We start from the raw sequence: 15,479 nt of genomic DNA on the forward strand, positions 1-15,479 counted from the left end.
AGCAGTGGCAGCACAGACATGTGAGGGGAGGGTTAGTGACTGAATTGAGAGACAAATGGGGTAAAGATAAATGTCTACTATAATTTCATTAAAGAAAGAAATGGTCTTAAAAATAATCAATCTTCTCTGAGGAAGATCAAAAAGTCAGTCATTTCTTGTACTAGCACCTACTGTACCTGAATAAAAGGCTGCTCCAGTGTCTCCCTTCTGCAATAATAATCAGTATTTCAATTTATCTAACATTCTTATTATCTCAGCCAGGAGATTGTGGGCTATATCTTAACCCTTATTCCTAAACTTTTTTTTTTTTACTATTTAACCGTTAAAAATTGTTCAAATAGCTGATCTACAGGCTCACAATGTGTAGATGTAGATCTAGGCTAGTTTAACTATTTTAAAATGATTTTCAAAATAGTAAAAAAAATGGCAAATAAGTTTAGGGATAAGGGATAAGGGTGGCGCAAGATGGAGCCCTGTGTGTTCGCCTGTCTGTGTGTGTCAACACAGTAGACGTGTGTTCATGTATGTTCTGTGTTTTCTTTCCTTCTTTTTCTCTGTAGGGAAATGGCATCAAAACATACAAATACAACGCTCTGACCTTCCTCCCTTTCAACCTGTACGAGCAGTTCAAGAGAGCAGCCAATCTCTACTTCCTGATCTTGCTCATCTTACAGGTACTACAGAGTGTACACACAGTCCTATAGAAACACATCTTATAGGTACAGAGTACACACATCGTCCTATAGAAACACATCTTACAGGTACAGAGTACACACACCGTCCTATAGAAACACATCTTACAGGTACAGAGTACACACACCGTCCTATAGAAACACATCTTACAGGTACAGAGTACACACACTGTCCTATAGAAACACATCTTACAGGTACAGAGTACACACACCGTCCTATAGAAACACATCTTACAGGTACAGAGTTCACACACAGTCCTATAGAAACACATCTTACAGGTACAGAGTACACACACCGTCCTATAGAAACACATCTTACAGGTACAGAGTACACACACAGTCCTATAGAAACACAAGTATATGCAGTACTATGCAGAGACTGGTGCATATATAAACACGGGTATATCTGTATAGTTTGCTTTATAAACCACAGTAAAAACCTGTCCTACCATTTTAGAAGTTGGTATTTGAAAGAGACCAACTATTCATTTAAAGTATTTTGGATCACAGCCAAGAAGCAGGAGGGGCACTTAGTGCTGACTGTAGATTGAAGGATTTGCATTGTATTTACCTGCAGCATGGCTGTGATGTAAAGTGGTGGTACATAGTTGTGACTGTGAGTCCCCTATAGATGGTTCAAAACGGACAATTAGCCTACAACAGTGAACAACATCCAACCTGTATGTGCTTATGTTCTTTTCCTAGCTCGCTAAATATTCTCATATTATGTATTGTAGTTATTATACCTGGTGTAAACGTGTGATGTGACGAACTGAAGATGAAGCCCAACATCTCCTAATATGTTTGTGTGTCCCAATAGTGCATCACTATTTCTGTCTTATTTAGTGACTTTTTCCCCCCCACTATTTCTGTCAATTAAATAACTAATATGTATTAAACTAAAAACAATAACGCGTTATTATAAAATGAAACGCAAGGACATTCACAAATGAATGCTTTTGTAATGATTACAACAATGTAACGGTAAGTTAGACATAAACTAGACATAAACATCGATCTGTCCGTCACCCCTGGCCCCTCCTCTCCCCCCTAGTGCAGCGCTACGTCACATCATTTGGAGCGACGCCCACCCAGAAGGGTTGACTCCCACTTTTAGACCAGAGCGGCCAATGCGTTCCTCCAGGCTTTCCATTTTTGCACCAACAAAAATGAAAGCCTGGTACCGAGGCTAGACATAAACTAACTATCTCCCCTTTCGGATGTGTCTGTTTTTCAGATCATACCAGAGATCACGACACTGCCCTGGTACACGACACTGGTTCCACTGGTACTGGTCCTGGGAATCACAGCCATTAAAGACCTAGTAGATGACCTGGTAAGTGTGTGTGTGTGTGTGTGTGTGTGTGTGTGTGTGTGTGTGTGTGTGTGTGTGTTGTTGTGTGTCAAATTTGAGTTTAACCACAGTGCACGAGCAGACAGTGACCACTTTGAAATATGTCATTTAAATGGCACTATGTGCATTGTTTACATCTCTCCCTATGTGCTTCTTTCTCTCTCCGTCACTCAGGCACGTCACAGGATGGACAAGGAGATCAACAATAGGAAAACTGAAGTCCTTCTAGATGGCAGGTAGTAGAAGATGGCTGCATACATTTTTTGTTTTCTACTACTTGCGTTTCTTGCTCATGCTTAATTATTTTATATATGGGAACTTAACATGCATATTGTTCTCCTTGTCAGGTTTCAAGAGTGTAAATGGATGAACATTCAAGTTGGGGATGTGGTTCGTCTAAAGAAAAATGATTTTGTCCCGGTAAGTTTATACTATATATTATAGTGTCTGGTGAAAATAGCCAATCTGCACGCTCACATGTACAGTATCTATAGACGTGATGCATCATTTCAACCCTAATTGTGTGTGTGTGTGTGTGTGTGTGTGTGTGTGTGTGTGTGTGTGTGTGTGTGTGTGTGTGTGTGTGTGTGTGTGTGTGTGTGTGTGTGTGTCGTCCTCTAGGCTGACATCCTTATGTTATCCAGTACCAACCCCAACAGTCTGGCGTACGTAGAGACTGCTGAGCTCGACGGGTAAGATGTTTTTACTGACTTGCACTTGCTCTCCTTACTCACATGAAACCTAGTGTTTCTCTGTAACGAACAAGCCCCGTTTGTTTTGTTGTAGTACAAATAGCGAAAATAGTCGATCTACATGCTCACAACATATACAATGTTGTAGATTGTAGATCTGCTACTGATCTACAAGCTCACGAGATCATATCACTCCTTTTTCCACTTATTTTTTTTTTATCCCACGATTTTGCAACCCATTTCTTCACCCAGTGTCAAATTATCTAATGTAATCCTGGGCGCTACACTTCCTCTGCCAACCTGGGGGGGCTGGCAGCGGACAGACCTCATGCTTCCTTCTATGCATGAGGAGTCCAAGCTGCTTCTTTTCAGCTATTCAGCTTTTGGGCTATTTGAGCTGTCAGCTATTTGAGCTGTCAAATAGTCTTGGGTCAATACTTACTTCTTGAAATTGATAAGATGTGTGTGTGTGGTTATGGTAAGATGGTTCCAGTAAGCCATTACCTGACCCAGCCCTGTAGTCAGTCCGGCCAAATTCTCTGATGAATTGGTAAACGCCTGTAAATCAAATAGTGCTTAATCCCATTGTTACTAAAGGAAGGGACTGAGACACGGAATAATTTTGTATTTGTTGTTCATATTTTGATTGATTGCTAATGTACTGTACTTCTTGTCCCAATAACATTCCTCTGTATTGTGCTGCATGTTTTACCAGAGAGACTAATTTGAAGTTTAAGATGGGTCTGAGAGTGACAGACGAACGACTACAAGAGGAGAGACAACTAGCACGCTATGACGGTAAACACATCTGGAAATTATTCACTGCTTAATAACCATTCATATAATCATCCCAGATATTCTGTGATCTCTGTCACTTTTGATCATATTTAACACATCACCGTAGCCTACATACTGTGTTGTAGTGGGCTGCAGGCATTGTCCTCAGTGGATGTGTGACTGACAACTTGTCATAATATACTGTTCGCTGTAGGACAGTGGTTCTCAAAGAGTGGTCCAGGGTTCCTTGAGTAGGCGTGCAAAAGGACCCTTAAGGTGGTTGCACACTGGACTCGTTTTTTAGAAAACCGATGGGAAAAACGCTGATAAAAATCAGAAAACGCGTCGAGTGTGCAGGGACCTTTACAGGTCTGCAACTCTGAGAGTTATATAGAGCTATATGGGTCCTTGAAATGAAGGAGCAGCTTTGATTGATTGAATACTTTATTAGTCAAAAATATAAACCGCACAGAAGTACAGTACAGAAAGACACGTGGGCTAAAAGGATAACAATAAAGCAATGGCGACAGGTGGATCTTTGCCTAAGTATTGCTACACCAAAGATTAAGCCAACAATAACATATATTATGTTAGTTTATTTTGATAGGCCCTGCCCTAGGCTACTAGTCATTCAGAATCATTTGTGAAACACAGACAACTAATGGCATGTCTGAGCAAAGGTTTACAGGTTTAAAGTACTACACCTTTTTGTACTTGAAGGCTAATAATAAAATACTGCTGTATTGACCATTCACTGCAATAACAAGTTAACAACAGACAAAATGTATTTTGGTTTTAGTTAGGCTATATTATTTTTTACAATCTACGCACATAAGCATTTTGGTATGAAAACCAGCATTCTTAATCCTGTATCATCCAAACCAAACCGCTTGTAAATCGGTTGAGAACTGAGTTGTGGTGCTTTGGCCAGTGACAGTAATGGATCAAGGACTGGCGTGATGTGGTCTCTTGAGTCAGTGGGTTCTGGCGAGTAGCAAGTTTTGTAGATGCTGCTGCTTCTTGAGGAATTTGGTAGTGGTGCAGTAAAGGAGAGGCTATTCTGGATGTGAATCAGAATCTTTATAGTCACATCACAGGTTTGCAGAAGTAAAGAAGTGAGTGAAATTTGTATTTCGTTAGAAAAACGAAAGGGGAGAGGGGTGATCGAACAAGAAAAACAGTATCTACATAATTACACAGTGCCTGAGATAAGATATTTCAGGTATGAAACTGTGAATGAGTGTCTGCAGCGGAGCTTCAGTGCATACTGCAGCACTACACCGCTGCCTACAGTACATTCACAACTACGATATTTAGCAGAACTATCGCATGATTCTGTTCTGTATGGATTAATTACAGTCACCATCTGCTGCGTGATTGCACACACTCACTGCTACAGGTATCTGCTGTAGCAGATATCTCGGATAACTTGAGATATGGTGTATTTGTGTTGAGATATACAATGTTTGCTTTACATACTGTAATGGTGCTATAATACATTTCTGATGTACTTGGCCTATCTAGGGAGAGCCCACACTGGTACCTGCTGAAACGTTGGTTTCTGTGTTCTGCGTCCTATAATAAAGTATTGGCACTTTGGCTACATATTGAGTGAACATACTATATGTGACTCCTCTTTTACAGTATGTATTTGTAACTCTGTAACGCCTCTCTCCTGTATGTACTAGATACTGTATATGTCAGTGATTTTGGGGCTTTCTTCATAAATATAAAAAAATCACACCAGTGTGAACTGAGTGTTGCAACTCCCGTCTATTGGTTCTCTGTATCATTCCAATTTGTATCGTCCAATTTCTTCGTATCGTTCCAATTTCTTCTCTGTATCGTTCCAATTTCTTCTCTGTATCGATCATTGCTGGTTGTAGGAGTGGTTGCACCACTCTGGTCCCCTCTACTGGTATAAATAAGTAACATACTCGTGCTCACTTATACATACATACATACAGGTACACACACAGGTACACGGACATTGCTGGATGTAGGAGTGGTTGCACCACTCAAAAAAAAATATTTCTGCTATGTGTTGTTGTAAGATGAAGTGTGTAGGGCTTAAGTCTTTAATCAATACTTATGTGATGATTTCTTTCTCGCTTGATTAGTGTCTGTTGTTGCAAAGATTCTCCCAGATTATCTTCAAGGCCTATTAATAAGTGTCCTTGCTGCAATACTGCTGTCATCCCCAACACAACCTACTTTTGATGTGACTCACCCGAGAAAGAATGCATGATGCCACATAAATATGGCTATAGTCCCTTCCTGCATCTGCCTGGGTTCAGATCCACCCAGAGGCACTTTATTGCATGTGTCATCCCCCCCGCGCCCCCGCCCCTGATCTCTCCTGTCCTTTCCTGTCTATCTGTTTACTGTCCTATCAATTACATCACGTTTGCAGGTAGTCCATTTCATTGTGTGTTCTTTTAAAAGAGCGTGTGTTGTTTAACAAATGAAAACAAGGGTAGTCTCACTCTCCTCCCATGATGACTCACCGTTCAACTTGTTGGAACGTTCAACTAAGTGGAATGTAAAGCTGTCTTTAAAGAGAACAAATACTGACTGAAATACCCACATTGTGTGGACAAAATATACAATCAGAGCTACAGATTATTCTGAAAACCTGTAATTCTATACTACAGCCACGTTAAATTGTGTGATACATATTCATTTTCATTATGATTGTAGGCCTATATGCAGGGGTGCACACTATTATTTTGGGCTAGTACTCAAAGGAGCACCTGCCCATGTAGTTTGGTGCGCACAGTGAGGGGGGGGGCAGATGCAACTGATGCAAAGCTACACTAGTACACCTAGTCACAGACAGCGTCGTCGTTAAGCATGCGCACTGGCGCACCCCTGCCTATATGTATCTGTTATAGTGAGCAGTTCTACAATAGCTGAGGAAGGCTATTGTGCTGAAGCACGTACCTTTACCTTCAAGACTAACCTAGAAAAATGTTACTGAAGTCGCCGGCCACTCTAGCTCATATGTTCTGGCACTGCACTAAACTAACATCATATTGGCAAAGTATATTTAAATCACTGTCAGACATTGTTGGAAGACCTTTTGACCCGGATCCACTGACAGCAGTTCTGGGGGTCAGGGGGCCCGGGGTCAAACTGTCTACTTTCCAATATAACATGGTAAAATATGTGACTACGCAGACTGATACTGTTGAATTGGAAACAAGCACAGGTTCCCACTCACACTACACTTATGAAAGATGTTATGCACTACTTGCAATTGGAAAAGATAAAGTTTGAATTGAGAGGGAGTGAAGATAGATTTTACCAGACATGGCACGCTAACCACTCCTACACAATAGATAACATATTAGAAAATTGGAAAGAAAAGAAAAAAAAGGAACTGAGTATTTTGCCTTTATTTTATTTGTTCTCATTTAAAAAGAAATGATCCCTTTAATTTAGATCGCTTTTTAGTAATAGTACAACATAAACATTACAGAGACTTTAGTTGTCACTGTACAATACTTTGAAGCAGTTGTCATGTTGCACACATGCCTAAAATTGCTGATGTATGTGCCGCTCTCATTGAAAACAATGTATTTAAAACTGCACCATGTCACTGTCCAGCAGTGCACAAACAGTGCCCGAGCGCTGTTTTCTGCCACCGCAATGACGCCACTCTCCTCTACACCACTCTGCTCCTTTCCTGCTCCTCTCCTGTGCTTCCATGTGACATTGTGACTCTCCTCTCCTCGCTGTGTGTAGCTCTGATCGAGTGTGAAGAGCCCAACAACCGTCTGGATAAGTTCATTGGGACCATGCGCTGGAAGAAGGACCGGTACCCTCTGGATCTGGACCATCTGTTGCTCCGAGGCTGTAAGATCAGAAACACGGAAGAATGTCGTGGGTTGGTCATCTTTGCAGGTTCGTTCAGATTAATTAATGGAAGATGAAGTCGAGTACAAAATAAATCGCTAACATATTTTCTCCATCTTGTTTCATATTATGCATCTTATTTTTTTATATTTCTTTGATTTCGTATCATGCTATCTAGGTGCTGACACTAAAATCATGAGGAACGGAGGGAAGACCAGGTTTAAGAGGACGAAAATTGATGAATTGATGAACTACATGGTTTACACGGTAAGTTTTGTCATGCTACAAAGTGACAATTCTCATACGTTTAATTTGTTTCCTTCCTCTTGAAGACACCAACGGAACAATGTCTCATCCATTCCCTCCTCTCCTTAATTTAACCTTTCGTCTCCTATTTGCTCCTGTCTTCTTCTCTATATCCACACATTTATTTTATTTTTGATTGCCCTCTCTTTTATCGCATCTCTTCTTGTCGTCCAGAATTTGACCCTCTCCTCTGTTGCCTTATCACCCTCATCCTTCCACTCTAATCTTTACCTCCCCTCTGTCTCTCTTAACCACCTTCCATTCCTGTTTCTCTCTTTCTCCTCCCCTCTGTTTCTCTCAATTTATTCCCTCCATCAGTCTCTCTCTACCTCTCAATTGAATTCGATAAAGCTTGTATTGGACATAACTGTTCATAAACTTATTTTTCCAAAGCCATTTATAAATATGTCCATGTGTATTATGTGTGTCCTCTCCTGTAGATCTTTGTTGTGTTGATCTTGGTGGCAGCCGGCCTGGCTATTGGCCATACGTTCTGGTATGAAGAGGTAGGAAGCCAAGCCTGGTATCTGTATGACGGGATCGAGCGGTCGTCCTCCTACAGAGGATTCCTTAGTTTCTGGGGCTATATCATAGTCCTGAACACCATGGTGCCTATATCGCTATACGTCAGGTATGTATTATTACTCTAATAACCTTGTTTTTTATAATATTATTTTGTATAATCCTAATTTCTTTACTTCTATTATTTGCTTCTTATTAGTATCATAGATGATTTTATGTCCTGTATGTTATTTTTTTAGTGTGGAGGTCATTCGACTGGGGCAGAGCAAGTTCATCAACTGGGACCTCCAGATGTATTATGCAGAGAAAGACACTCCAGCCAAGGCATGTACCGTTTAGTTTTACACTTCAGTCATTTAGCTGGTGTTCTCATCCAGGAACTTAAAACCACCAATAGTCGTCAGGGTAAAATAATGAAGACCTGTTGTGTGGTCGAAACATGTTGCCGTTTGCATTGTTTTGGCTTTTCCTTCCTTTCACTATCGAGTAGGGGTGGAGCTCGTTAATTCTTTATTGATAACGAGCACCTTATCGCAGGCTTATCAAGCCGGGTTCTTATCAAGCCCACTATGGAGTGCCCGGATCCTCTGCTTCTGCATGTTTTATTTGATCCAGCAGCACTTCGGATGCTTTTATCTCCTTCTAACTTGTGTTAGTTGTTTCTCCTCCTGTGAGCACCTGGATGTGTTGGTTTTCTCTGTTAAATGAACGATTGTTGAAACCCTGCAGGCCCGGACCACCACACTGAACGAGCAACTGGGGCAGATAGAGTACATCTTCTCGGACAAGACGGGGACCCTCACACAGAACGTCATGGCCTTCAAAAAGTGCACCATCGGGGGACGCACCTATGGTTAGAACATGCTTACAGTTATGCTGATGCAAATTAATTTAGTTTTCTTGCTGAAATTATGTGGAAAGAAAAAAGAAATGGGTCGTCATAGCATTTTGTCAATACTGTCAATTGCCTTGGTAGAATTTTGTTCATTTCGAGTTTGTGCTGCTCACTTTATTATTATTATTATTATTATTATTATTATTATTATTAGTAGTATGTTGTACTTCCATCTTCATTGTCCAAATGTAATTAATTAATTTGAATATTATCCTTCTAGACTTTTCTCACTCCAGGTTTGCTTTCCAACAGGTGACCCTACAACTGCAGAAGGAGTGTCCCTGGACAGAGGAAAGGTAAAAGCCCATATTATTTATGCAGCGCTGCTGGGGGCTTTCCCATATACCATCTGTGCTTTAACCACAGAAGACAGATCCATAGTACACACAGAATTTTACTTGTGTTTAAGTTAAAATGTCTAAAACGGTGCTATCCATGTAATGTAATTTATGCAGGTCTATATTTTCACACATGTGTGCCTTGACAAGGTGGGTTGGAGGGCAGTCAAATGAAAAGAGTAAATTACTGCACACAGTGTCCTCACTTATATACTGTAGTAGTTTTATCAAATGCAAATACTACATTTCTGTCATTCGGCCTTCCCCAGGTATCTGTCTGAATGCTATTTTTATTTAATTAATAAAGTTGAATGTAAGTAACTGTGCGGCCTAGCCTTTGAGCCACAAAGGGACCATGTTACTCAAACAATGTTCCATTTACTTTGACTAAAGAATGTAATTCATTTCCTTCCTACCAGCAAGTGGACTTCAGCTGGAACGACTTGGCTGACAAGAAGTTCGAGTTCATGGACCATTCCCTTGTTGCCTGCATCCGATCCAAGAAGGATAAAGAAGCCCTGGAGTTCTTCAAATTGCTCTCACTTTGTCACACAGTGATGGTGGAACAGAAACAGGGTGAGGAACTTAGGTGAAGGAAGAATGAGAAAGAGGGACCACTAGATGGAGAGAGAGAGAGAGAGAGGGGGGGGGGGGGGGGGAAGGAAGGGTGGGAGAGAAGGGGATGAAGCGATGTGACTGGAGAGAAGAGGAGCGGGGAGAGGGTGTCATACGGTGGGAGAGATTAGGGGTGCGTTCGGAAATGCGCCCTGAACGCACTGGTGTGCTCTCTTGTTGTTCGTTTATTCAGTGCACTCGGTGCGTTGTCGTTCGAAAATCCAGTGCGCTGCGCACCGTGTGTGCCCGCACTGATCAACCCTACCCTGAAGCTGGGGTTATCTGGTGTCGGCCGTGTGAATGCGTCACAGCTGTGGTCGTACGTAAATAAGTCACACTGTGACGTCACCGCCCACCACACTCAACAAACTGACCACATTCCCGGTGCGCATTTCCGAACGCACCCAAAGGTTAATGGGGAGGGGTGGAGTTGGAAGTAATGAGGGTCAGAGGGAAGAAGAGGGAGGGAGCGAAATGGAGGAGGGGCGGGGAACATTAGGGCGGTAAAGGCAGGGAAGGTGAGGCGATGAGGGAGAGAAGGAGAGTGCAGAGGTCTAGGTGGGATGAAATAAAATAAAAATAGGCTCAACTGCAGTCTCTAATATGGTCAATCTAGTTTTTTGTTTTGTTTTTAAATTACTTTTCAGATTTTGTCACACCTAACCACATTAAAATAGTATTTGCGTATTCAAACTCGGTATACTCGAAAAGAAGCACTCATGTTGTATTATTGAAATAATTGCTGATGAGGGTGGATTAAATGGGGCCTAGCGTAGCACTGCTTATATTGTCACTCTCTATTTGTGATCTTTGTTGGCTTTCCCCCGGATGATTTGGTCACAAACCTAAAGAACAATTTGGACATTATTGACCTCTGTTTGTTACGTCATAGAAACGGGTGATTTGGTGTACCAGGCTGCATCTCCAGACGAGGGCGCTCTCGTCACTGCAGCCAGGAACTTTGGCTTCGTGTTCTTGTCTCGTACCCAGGACACCATCACCATCAGAGAGCTGGGCAATGAGCAGACCTATGAGATGTTGGCCCTCCTCGACTTCAACTCTGACCGCAAACGCATGTCTATAATCTGTGAGTTGGCCTGAGCGTATATATAGATGCATAGCTGATGGACAAGCACAGACAGACTCATATTCGTATATAAAACTGCAGTAACAACAACAATATAACTTCAAATTCATATTTGTCTAATACTGGATTTAAAAAAAATCATTTTACCTTTTTATATCATTATCTGGGATTGTATGGCATGAAGCTTTCTTAGAGTTGTTGTGCTTTGAATTCCTAATAAAAATCTAATCAAAGTTTATGAACAGACCCATAAAGTCTGATGTACACGTATATCATTAACATGGCGTTGTCTCTGAGTAACGTTGCACGGTAGTGTCCCCTATGGGCTCATTAGTGACTATACCAATGAAATTGTTCTATTAAAAAATGTGAGGAAGAGTTGGATTGTTTTAGATTCTGTCGTACAACTCACCTTTCTTTTCTTTTGTGTGTGTGTGTGTGTGTGTGTGTGTGTACACGCTTCTCTTCCTCAGTGCGGTTCCCTGATGGTCGCATACGTCTCTACTGTAAAGGAGCAGATACAGTCATTTATGAGCGTCTGTCCCCTGAGTCCAGGCACAAAGAGTCATCACAGACGGCCTTGGATGTGCGTCGGTTGGTTCAAGGTTACCGGGTTGTTGACAGATCCTGCTGTTTTCTGTCTCCGATCTGCTAACTGATTGATTAGAATTATAAGAACAGCACATATACAGTATTGTATTTTCTATGTTTTAACCCATTTAGGACTGAGGCCGATTCTAAAAAAAAAAAAAAAAAAAAAAAACCTACGTTTTCGCAAAACCTTCAAATATTAATTAAATTACAAAAAACTATGTTGCTATATACTGTACATGGCAATAACTACCCCAAAAGGGGTTCCCGTCCTGAGAGGTATAGTTGCAAAAAAGAGTTCCCCGTGCTTTACGTTGATAGTAAAAAAGAAAGAAGAACTGGTCCAGTTTATTCTGCATATTTTAGAAGATTTTGTAACATATCCTTCACAGACAACTTCATGGCATTTTTGCAATTATTTAATGTACTATTCCTGATTTTGAAACCCCGTTGAATAAATGTTCTTCTGTTGGTTTGTGTTAGATCTTTGCCAACGAGACGTTACGGACACTGTGTCTCTGCTACAAGGACATCAGCAAACAGGAGTATGACAACTGGTCCAAGAAACACAAGGCTGCCGCTGTCTCAATGAGCGACCGAGACGCTGCGCTGGACCGGGTGTATGAACAGATCGAGAGCAACCTGATGGTGAGTGCAGGGTTAACCCATTTAGGCCTGACGTCGAATAAAAAAAAAAAAAGTATTCTGAAAGAATATATGTTAAAGATTTGTGCTGCATTTTCACGATTCTTCAAAAATAGCAGACCTACAAGCTTGTAGCGCCACTCGGTGGCGCGCTATGAGCTTGTAGATCTGCTATTTTTCAATAGTTAAAACAACAAAATATGAATTCATATACTTATGTAATGCTCTTAATTCATATATCCAGCTGATTGGAGCCACTGCCATAGAGGATAAACTCCAGGACGGAGTCCCAGAGTGTATCGCCAAGTTGGCCAAAGCCGACATCAAGATCTGGGTCCTGACTGGAGACAAGAAAGGTATGGTCCCTCCCTTCTTTTTAATTTGTTGATGAATGATTAAAAAGAAAACTAAACAGTGGTAGACGTTTAGAGATGGCAAAGATAAGGTAAGGGCAGGGCAACAACAATAAAGTAGCCTGCTGATATGCCGGCATTCGGTTGGGTAACCTCAGACAACTTAAGTGTTTTTTAACTCGTGTGTATTTTTTCAGAAACTGCTGAGAACATAGGCTACGCCTGTGAACTACTGACGGAGAACATGCAGATCCACTACGGAGAGGACGTTAAGTAAGTTGAAGCGCAGTATACTCCTTCCAATGTACGAACTTTTCTTCGGAAAGGGAGACGATAACTACAAATTGACGTCATTCCGAGCTTCGGAATGGCGGTCTCAGAACTTTTCTTAGGAACCTGTGCACCTCCAGATGTTCTGACTCTCCAAACTACAGTATATTTTGTATATACTGTATTGACCAGTAGCCTTTTTAGTGTGCTTCCTCTTGGGGGTGATGTTGGCTCACTGCTCTATTATGTAAAGGGAATTGAATTGAACTGTCTATTGCAGTATTAAACAGCATACCTCCTCTGTCCTTAAGAGGCCAAAGTGGTTAATGTATATGTTTTGTACTGTAATAATACTCAAAATCTCAAGTAACTAAAGGTTTTCAAATAATTGTAGTGGAATAAAAGTACAGTATTTGTTTCTGAGATGTAGTGGAGTAGAAGTAAAAGTATTAATAATTGGAAATATTAAAGTAAAAGTACCTCAAAGTTGTAGTACGTACAGTACAGTACAGTACTTGAGTCATGTACCACCAGCACTGACAGTGATTTTTGAGAGAATGTACTTCTCACAGTGCATGGTGTGTACTGTGTACTCTTCAGTGAATGCTCTTCTCAGTGCATGGTGTGTACTCTTCAGTGAATGCTCTTCTCAGTGCATGGTGTGTACTCTTCAGTGAATGCTCTTCTCAGTGCATGGTGTGTACTCTTCAGTGAATGCTCTTCTCAGTGCATGGTGTGTACTCTTCAGTGAATGCTCTTCTCAGTGCATGGTGTGTACTCTTCAGTGAATGCTCTTCTCAGTGCATGCTGTGTACTCTTCAGTGAATGCTCTTCTCAGTGCATGGTGTGTACTCTTCAGTGAATGCTCTTCTCAGTGCATGGTGTGTACTCTTCAGTGAATGCTCTTCTCAGTGCATGGTGTGTACTCTTCAGTGAATGCTCTTCTCAGTGCATGCTGTGTACTCTTCAGTGAATGCTCTTCTCAGTGCATGCTGTGTACTCTTCAGTGAATGCTCTTCTCAGTGCATGGTGTGTACTCTTCAGTGAATGCTCTTCTGTGTGTCTCCAGTGAGAAGCTGACGCTCCGACAGGCCAACAGGAGGAATGAAGCTCCTTCCTTTGGCACCAGGAAGAAAGAACCTCCGCAAAAATTCTTCACAGGGCCAGGAAAGAACGCCCTCATCATCACTGGAGGATGGCTGGTGAGTTACAGTTTAAAAAGAAGTTACTTTAAAGCTGAAATAAAGGACTGCATATAACCTAAATAAGTAGGTTTTTGAACTGTGTATAATGTAAAACATTCCAGTGCCGTTCCACAATATAGCTGGGTAACTGGAAATAATAGCACATTTTTCATTGTCCTTGGAGGCAGGCAGTCAACTTAAATTATATATTTGTTATTTAATGTTGTTTTTTTTTTTTGTTGTTTTTTTTTGTTAAGTTAAATATATTATTTACAGTTACTGCCACTTCTAAAAATGTCTTCTACATCCTGACAGTTTTCTGAAAAAGCTATGTTTCTATGTCAGTCGATTTTTCAAAAATAGCTAAAGCATAACAATGCTAACACCAAAAGGGGTTCCTGCCCAAAATGGGTTAAGAATGGCTGGTGCTAAAAACTTTAGTATTTAGGTTGAACTAAGCAAATCTCTGCTACTCTAGTTCCCTCTAGTGGCTGACGTTATGGAATTCCCAGTCAATCCATGTGGATTCGCATTTTACCCAGATATTTCTCACATTTGGTAATAGAATGAAACCATGAACTTCCATATTGTCCTTTGACAGTAATGGTTGATTTATTCTGAAAATAATAACATATTATGCATAATGAAAAACACAATTTCTAAAAGACAGTAAGGTATACACTACAGTTGGATTCTGTAAATGCATGTTGTATTCTTGGAGTCCTGCATAAAGAACTGAAACTTCAGCTTTCCTACCGTCTGTCTCTCTTACACTGTCTCCCTCTCAGCTTTGCTACTGTATGTCTGTCCTACACTGTCTCCGTCTCTGCTTTCCTACTGTCTGTCTCTCTCTCAGGTTTGCTACTGTGCGACTCTCCTACACTGTCCTCCTCTCTGAATCCCTCTCTGCTTTCCTACTGTCTGTCTCGCTCAGCTTTGCTACTGTATGTCTCTCCTACACTGCCTCTGTCTCCCTCTGCTTTTCTCCTGTCAACATTCTAAGTGGAGTGCACTGTCCTCACTTTCTCCATTCTTCGCTGGGAAATGAAAACGCCCGGTCGGCTCTAATGGGTTTTGTCTTTTTGCCAGAACGAGATCCTGTACGAGAAGAAGAAGAAGCGACGGCGCATGCGGCTTCGCTTGGGGAAGAGGCAGCCTCACTCCGGCCCGCCAGACGGACAGCCCATAGATGAATGGGAGAAGGAGATGAGACAGGTGTGTTGAATATTACCCCGTTAAGACCTGAGGTCGATTCTACAAATGCCTTCTAAATCAGTAGTTTAATTTACACACTTTAACA

The 15,479-nt window shown here is 41.3% G+C and overlaps 1 protein-coding gene across 1 annotated transcript in view; it reads left to right on the forward strand.

The window, feature by feature from the left end:
- Positions 1 to 15,479, forward strand: part of atp8b1 (ATPase phospholipid transporting 8B1) — a 36,817-nt gene that overhangs the window by 15,539 nt on the left and 5,799 nt on the right. The window contains exons 4-23 of the mRNA XM_083792946.1: positions 561 to 674; positions 1,930 to 2,028; positions 2,221 to 2,282; positions 2,394 to 2,466; positions 2,668 to 2,738; positions 3,454 to 3,536; positions 7,263 to 7,421; positions 7,552 to 7,640; positions 8,120 to 8,310; positions 8,441 to 8,525; positions 8,931 to 9,054; positions 9,349 to 9,392; positions 9,854 to 10,010; positions 10,942 to 11,136; positions 11,610 to 11,722; positions 12,211 to 12,375; positions 12,617 to 12,728; positions 12,923 to 12,998; positions 14,065 to 14,197; positions 15,269 to 15,394. Of these exons, the coding sequence (XP_083649072.1) occupies positions 561 to 674; positions 1,930 to 2,028; positions 2,221 to 2,282; positions 2,394 to 2,466; positions 2,668 to 2,738; positions 3,454 to 3,536; positions 7,263 to 7,421; positions 7,552 to 7,640; positions 8,120 to 8,310; positions 8,441 to 8,525; positions 8,931 to 9,054; positions 9,349 to 9,392; positions 9,854 to 10,010; positions 10,942 to 11,136; positions 11,610 to 11,722; positions 12,211 to 12,375; positions 12,617 to 12,728; positions 12,923 to 12,998; positions 14,065 to 14,197; positions 15,269 to 15,394 (2,271 nt within the window). The remainder of the gene's footprint in view (positions 1 to 560; positions 675 to 1,929; positions 2,029 to 2,220; positions 2,283 to 2,393; positions 2,467 to 2,667; positions 2,739 to 3,453; positions 3,537 to 7,262; positions 7,422 to 7,551; positions 7,641 to 8,119; positions 8,311 to 8,440; positions 8,526 to 8,930; positions 9,055 to 9,348; positions 9,393 to 9,853; positions 10,011 to 10,941; positions 11,137 to 11,609; positions 11,723 to 12,210; positions 12,376 to 12,616; positions 12,729 to 12,922; positions 12,999 to 14,064; positions 14,198 to 15,268; positions 15,395 to 15,479) is intronic.

The sequence above is a fragment of the Protomyctophum parallelum genome, assembly GCF_964188405.1.
Source record: "Protomyctophum parallelum genome assembly, chromosome: 21".
Lineage (NCBI taxonomy): Eukaryota > Metazoa > Chordata > Actinopteri > Myctophiformes > Myctophidae > Protomyctophum > Protomyctophum parallelum.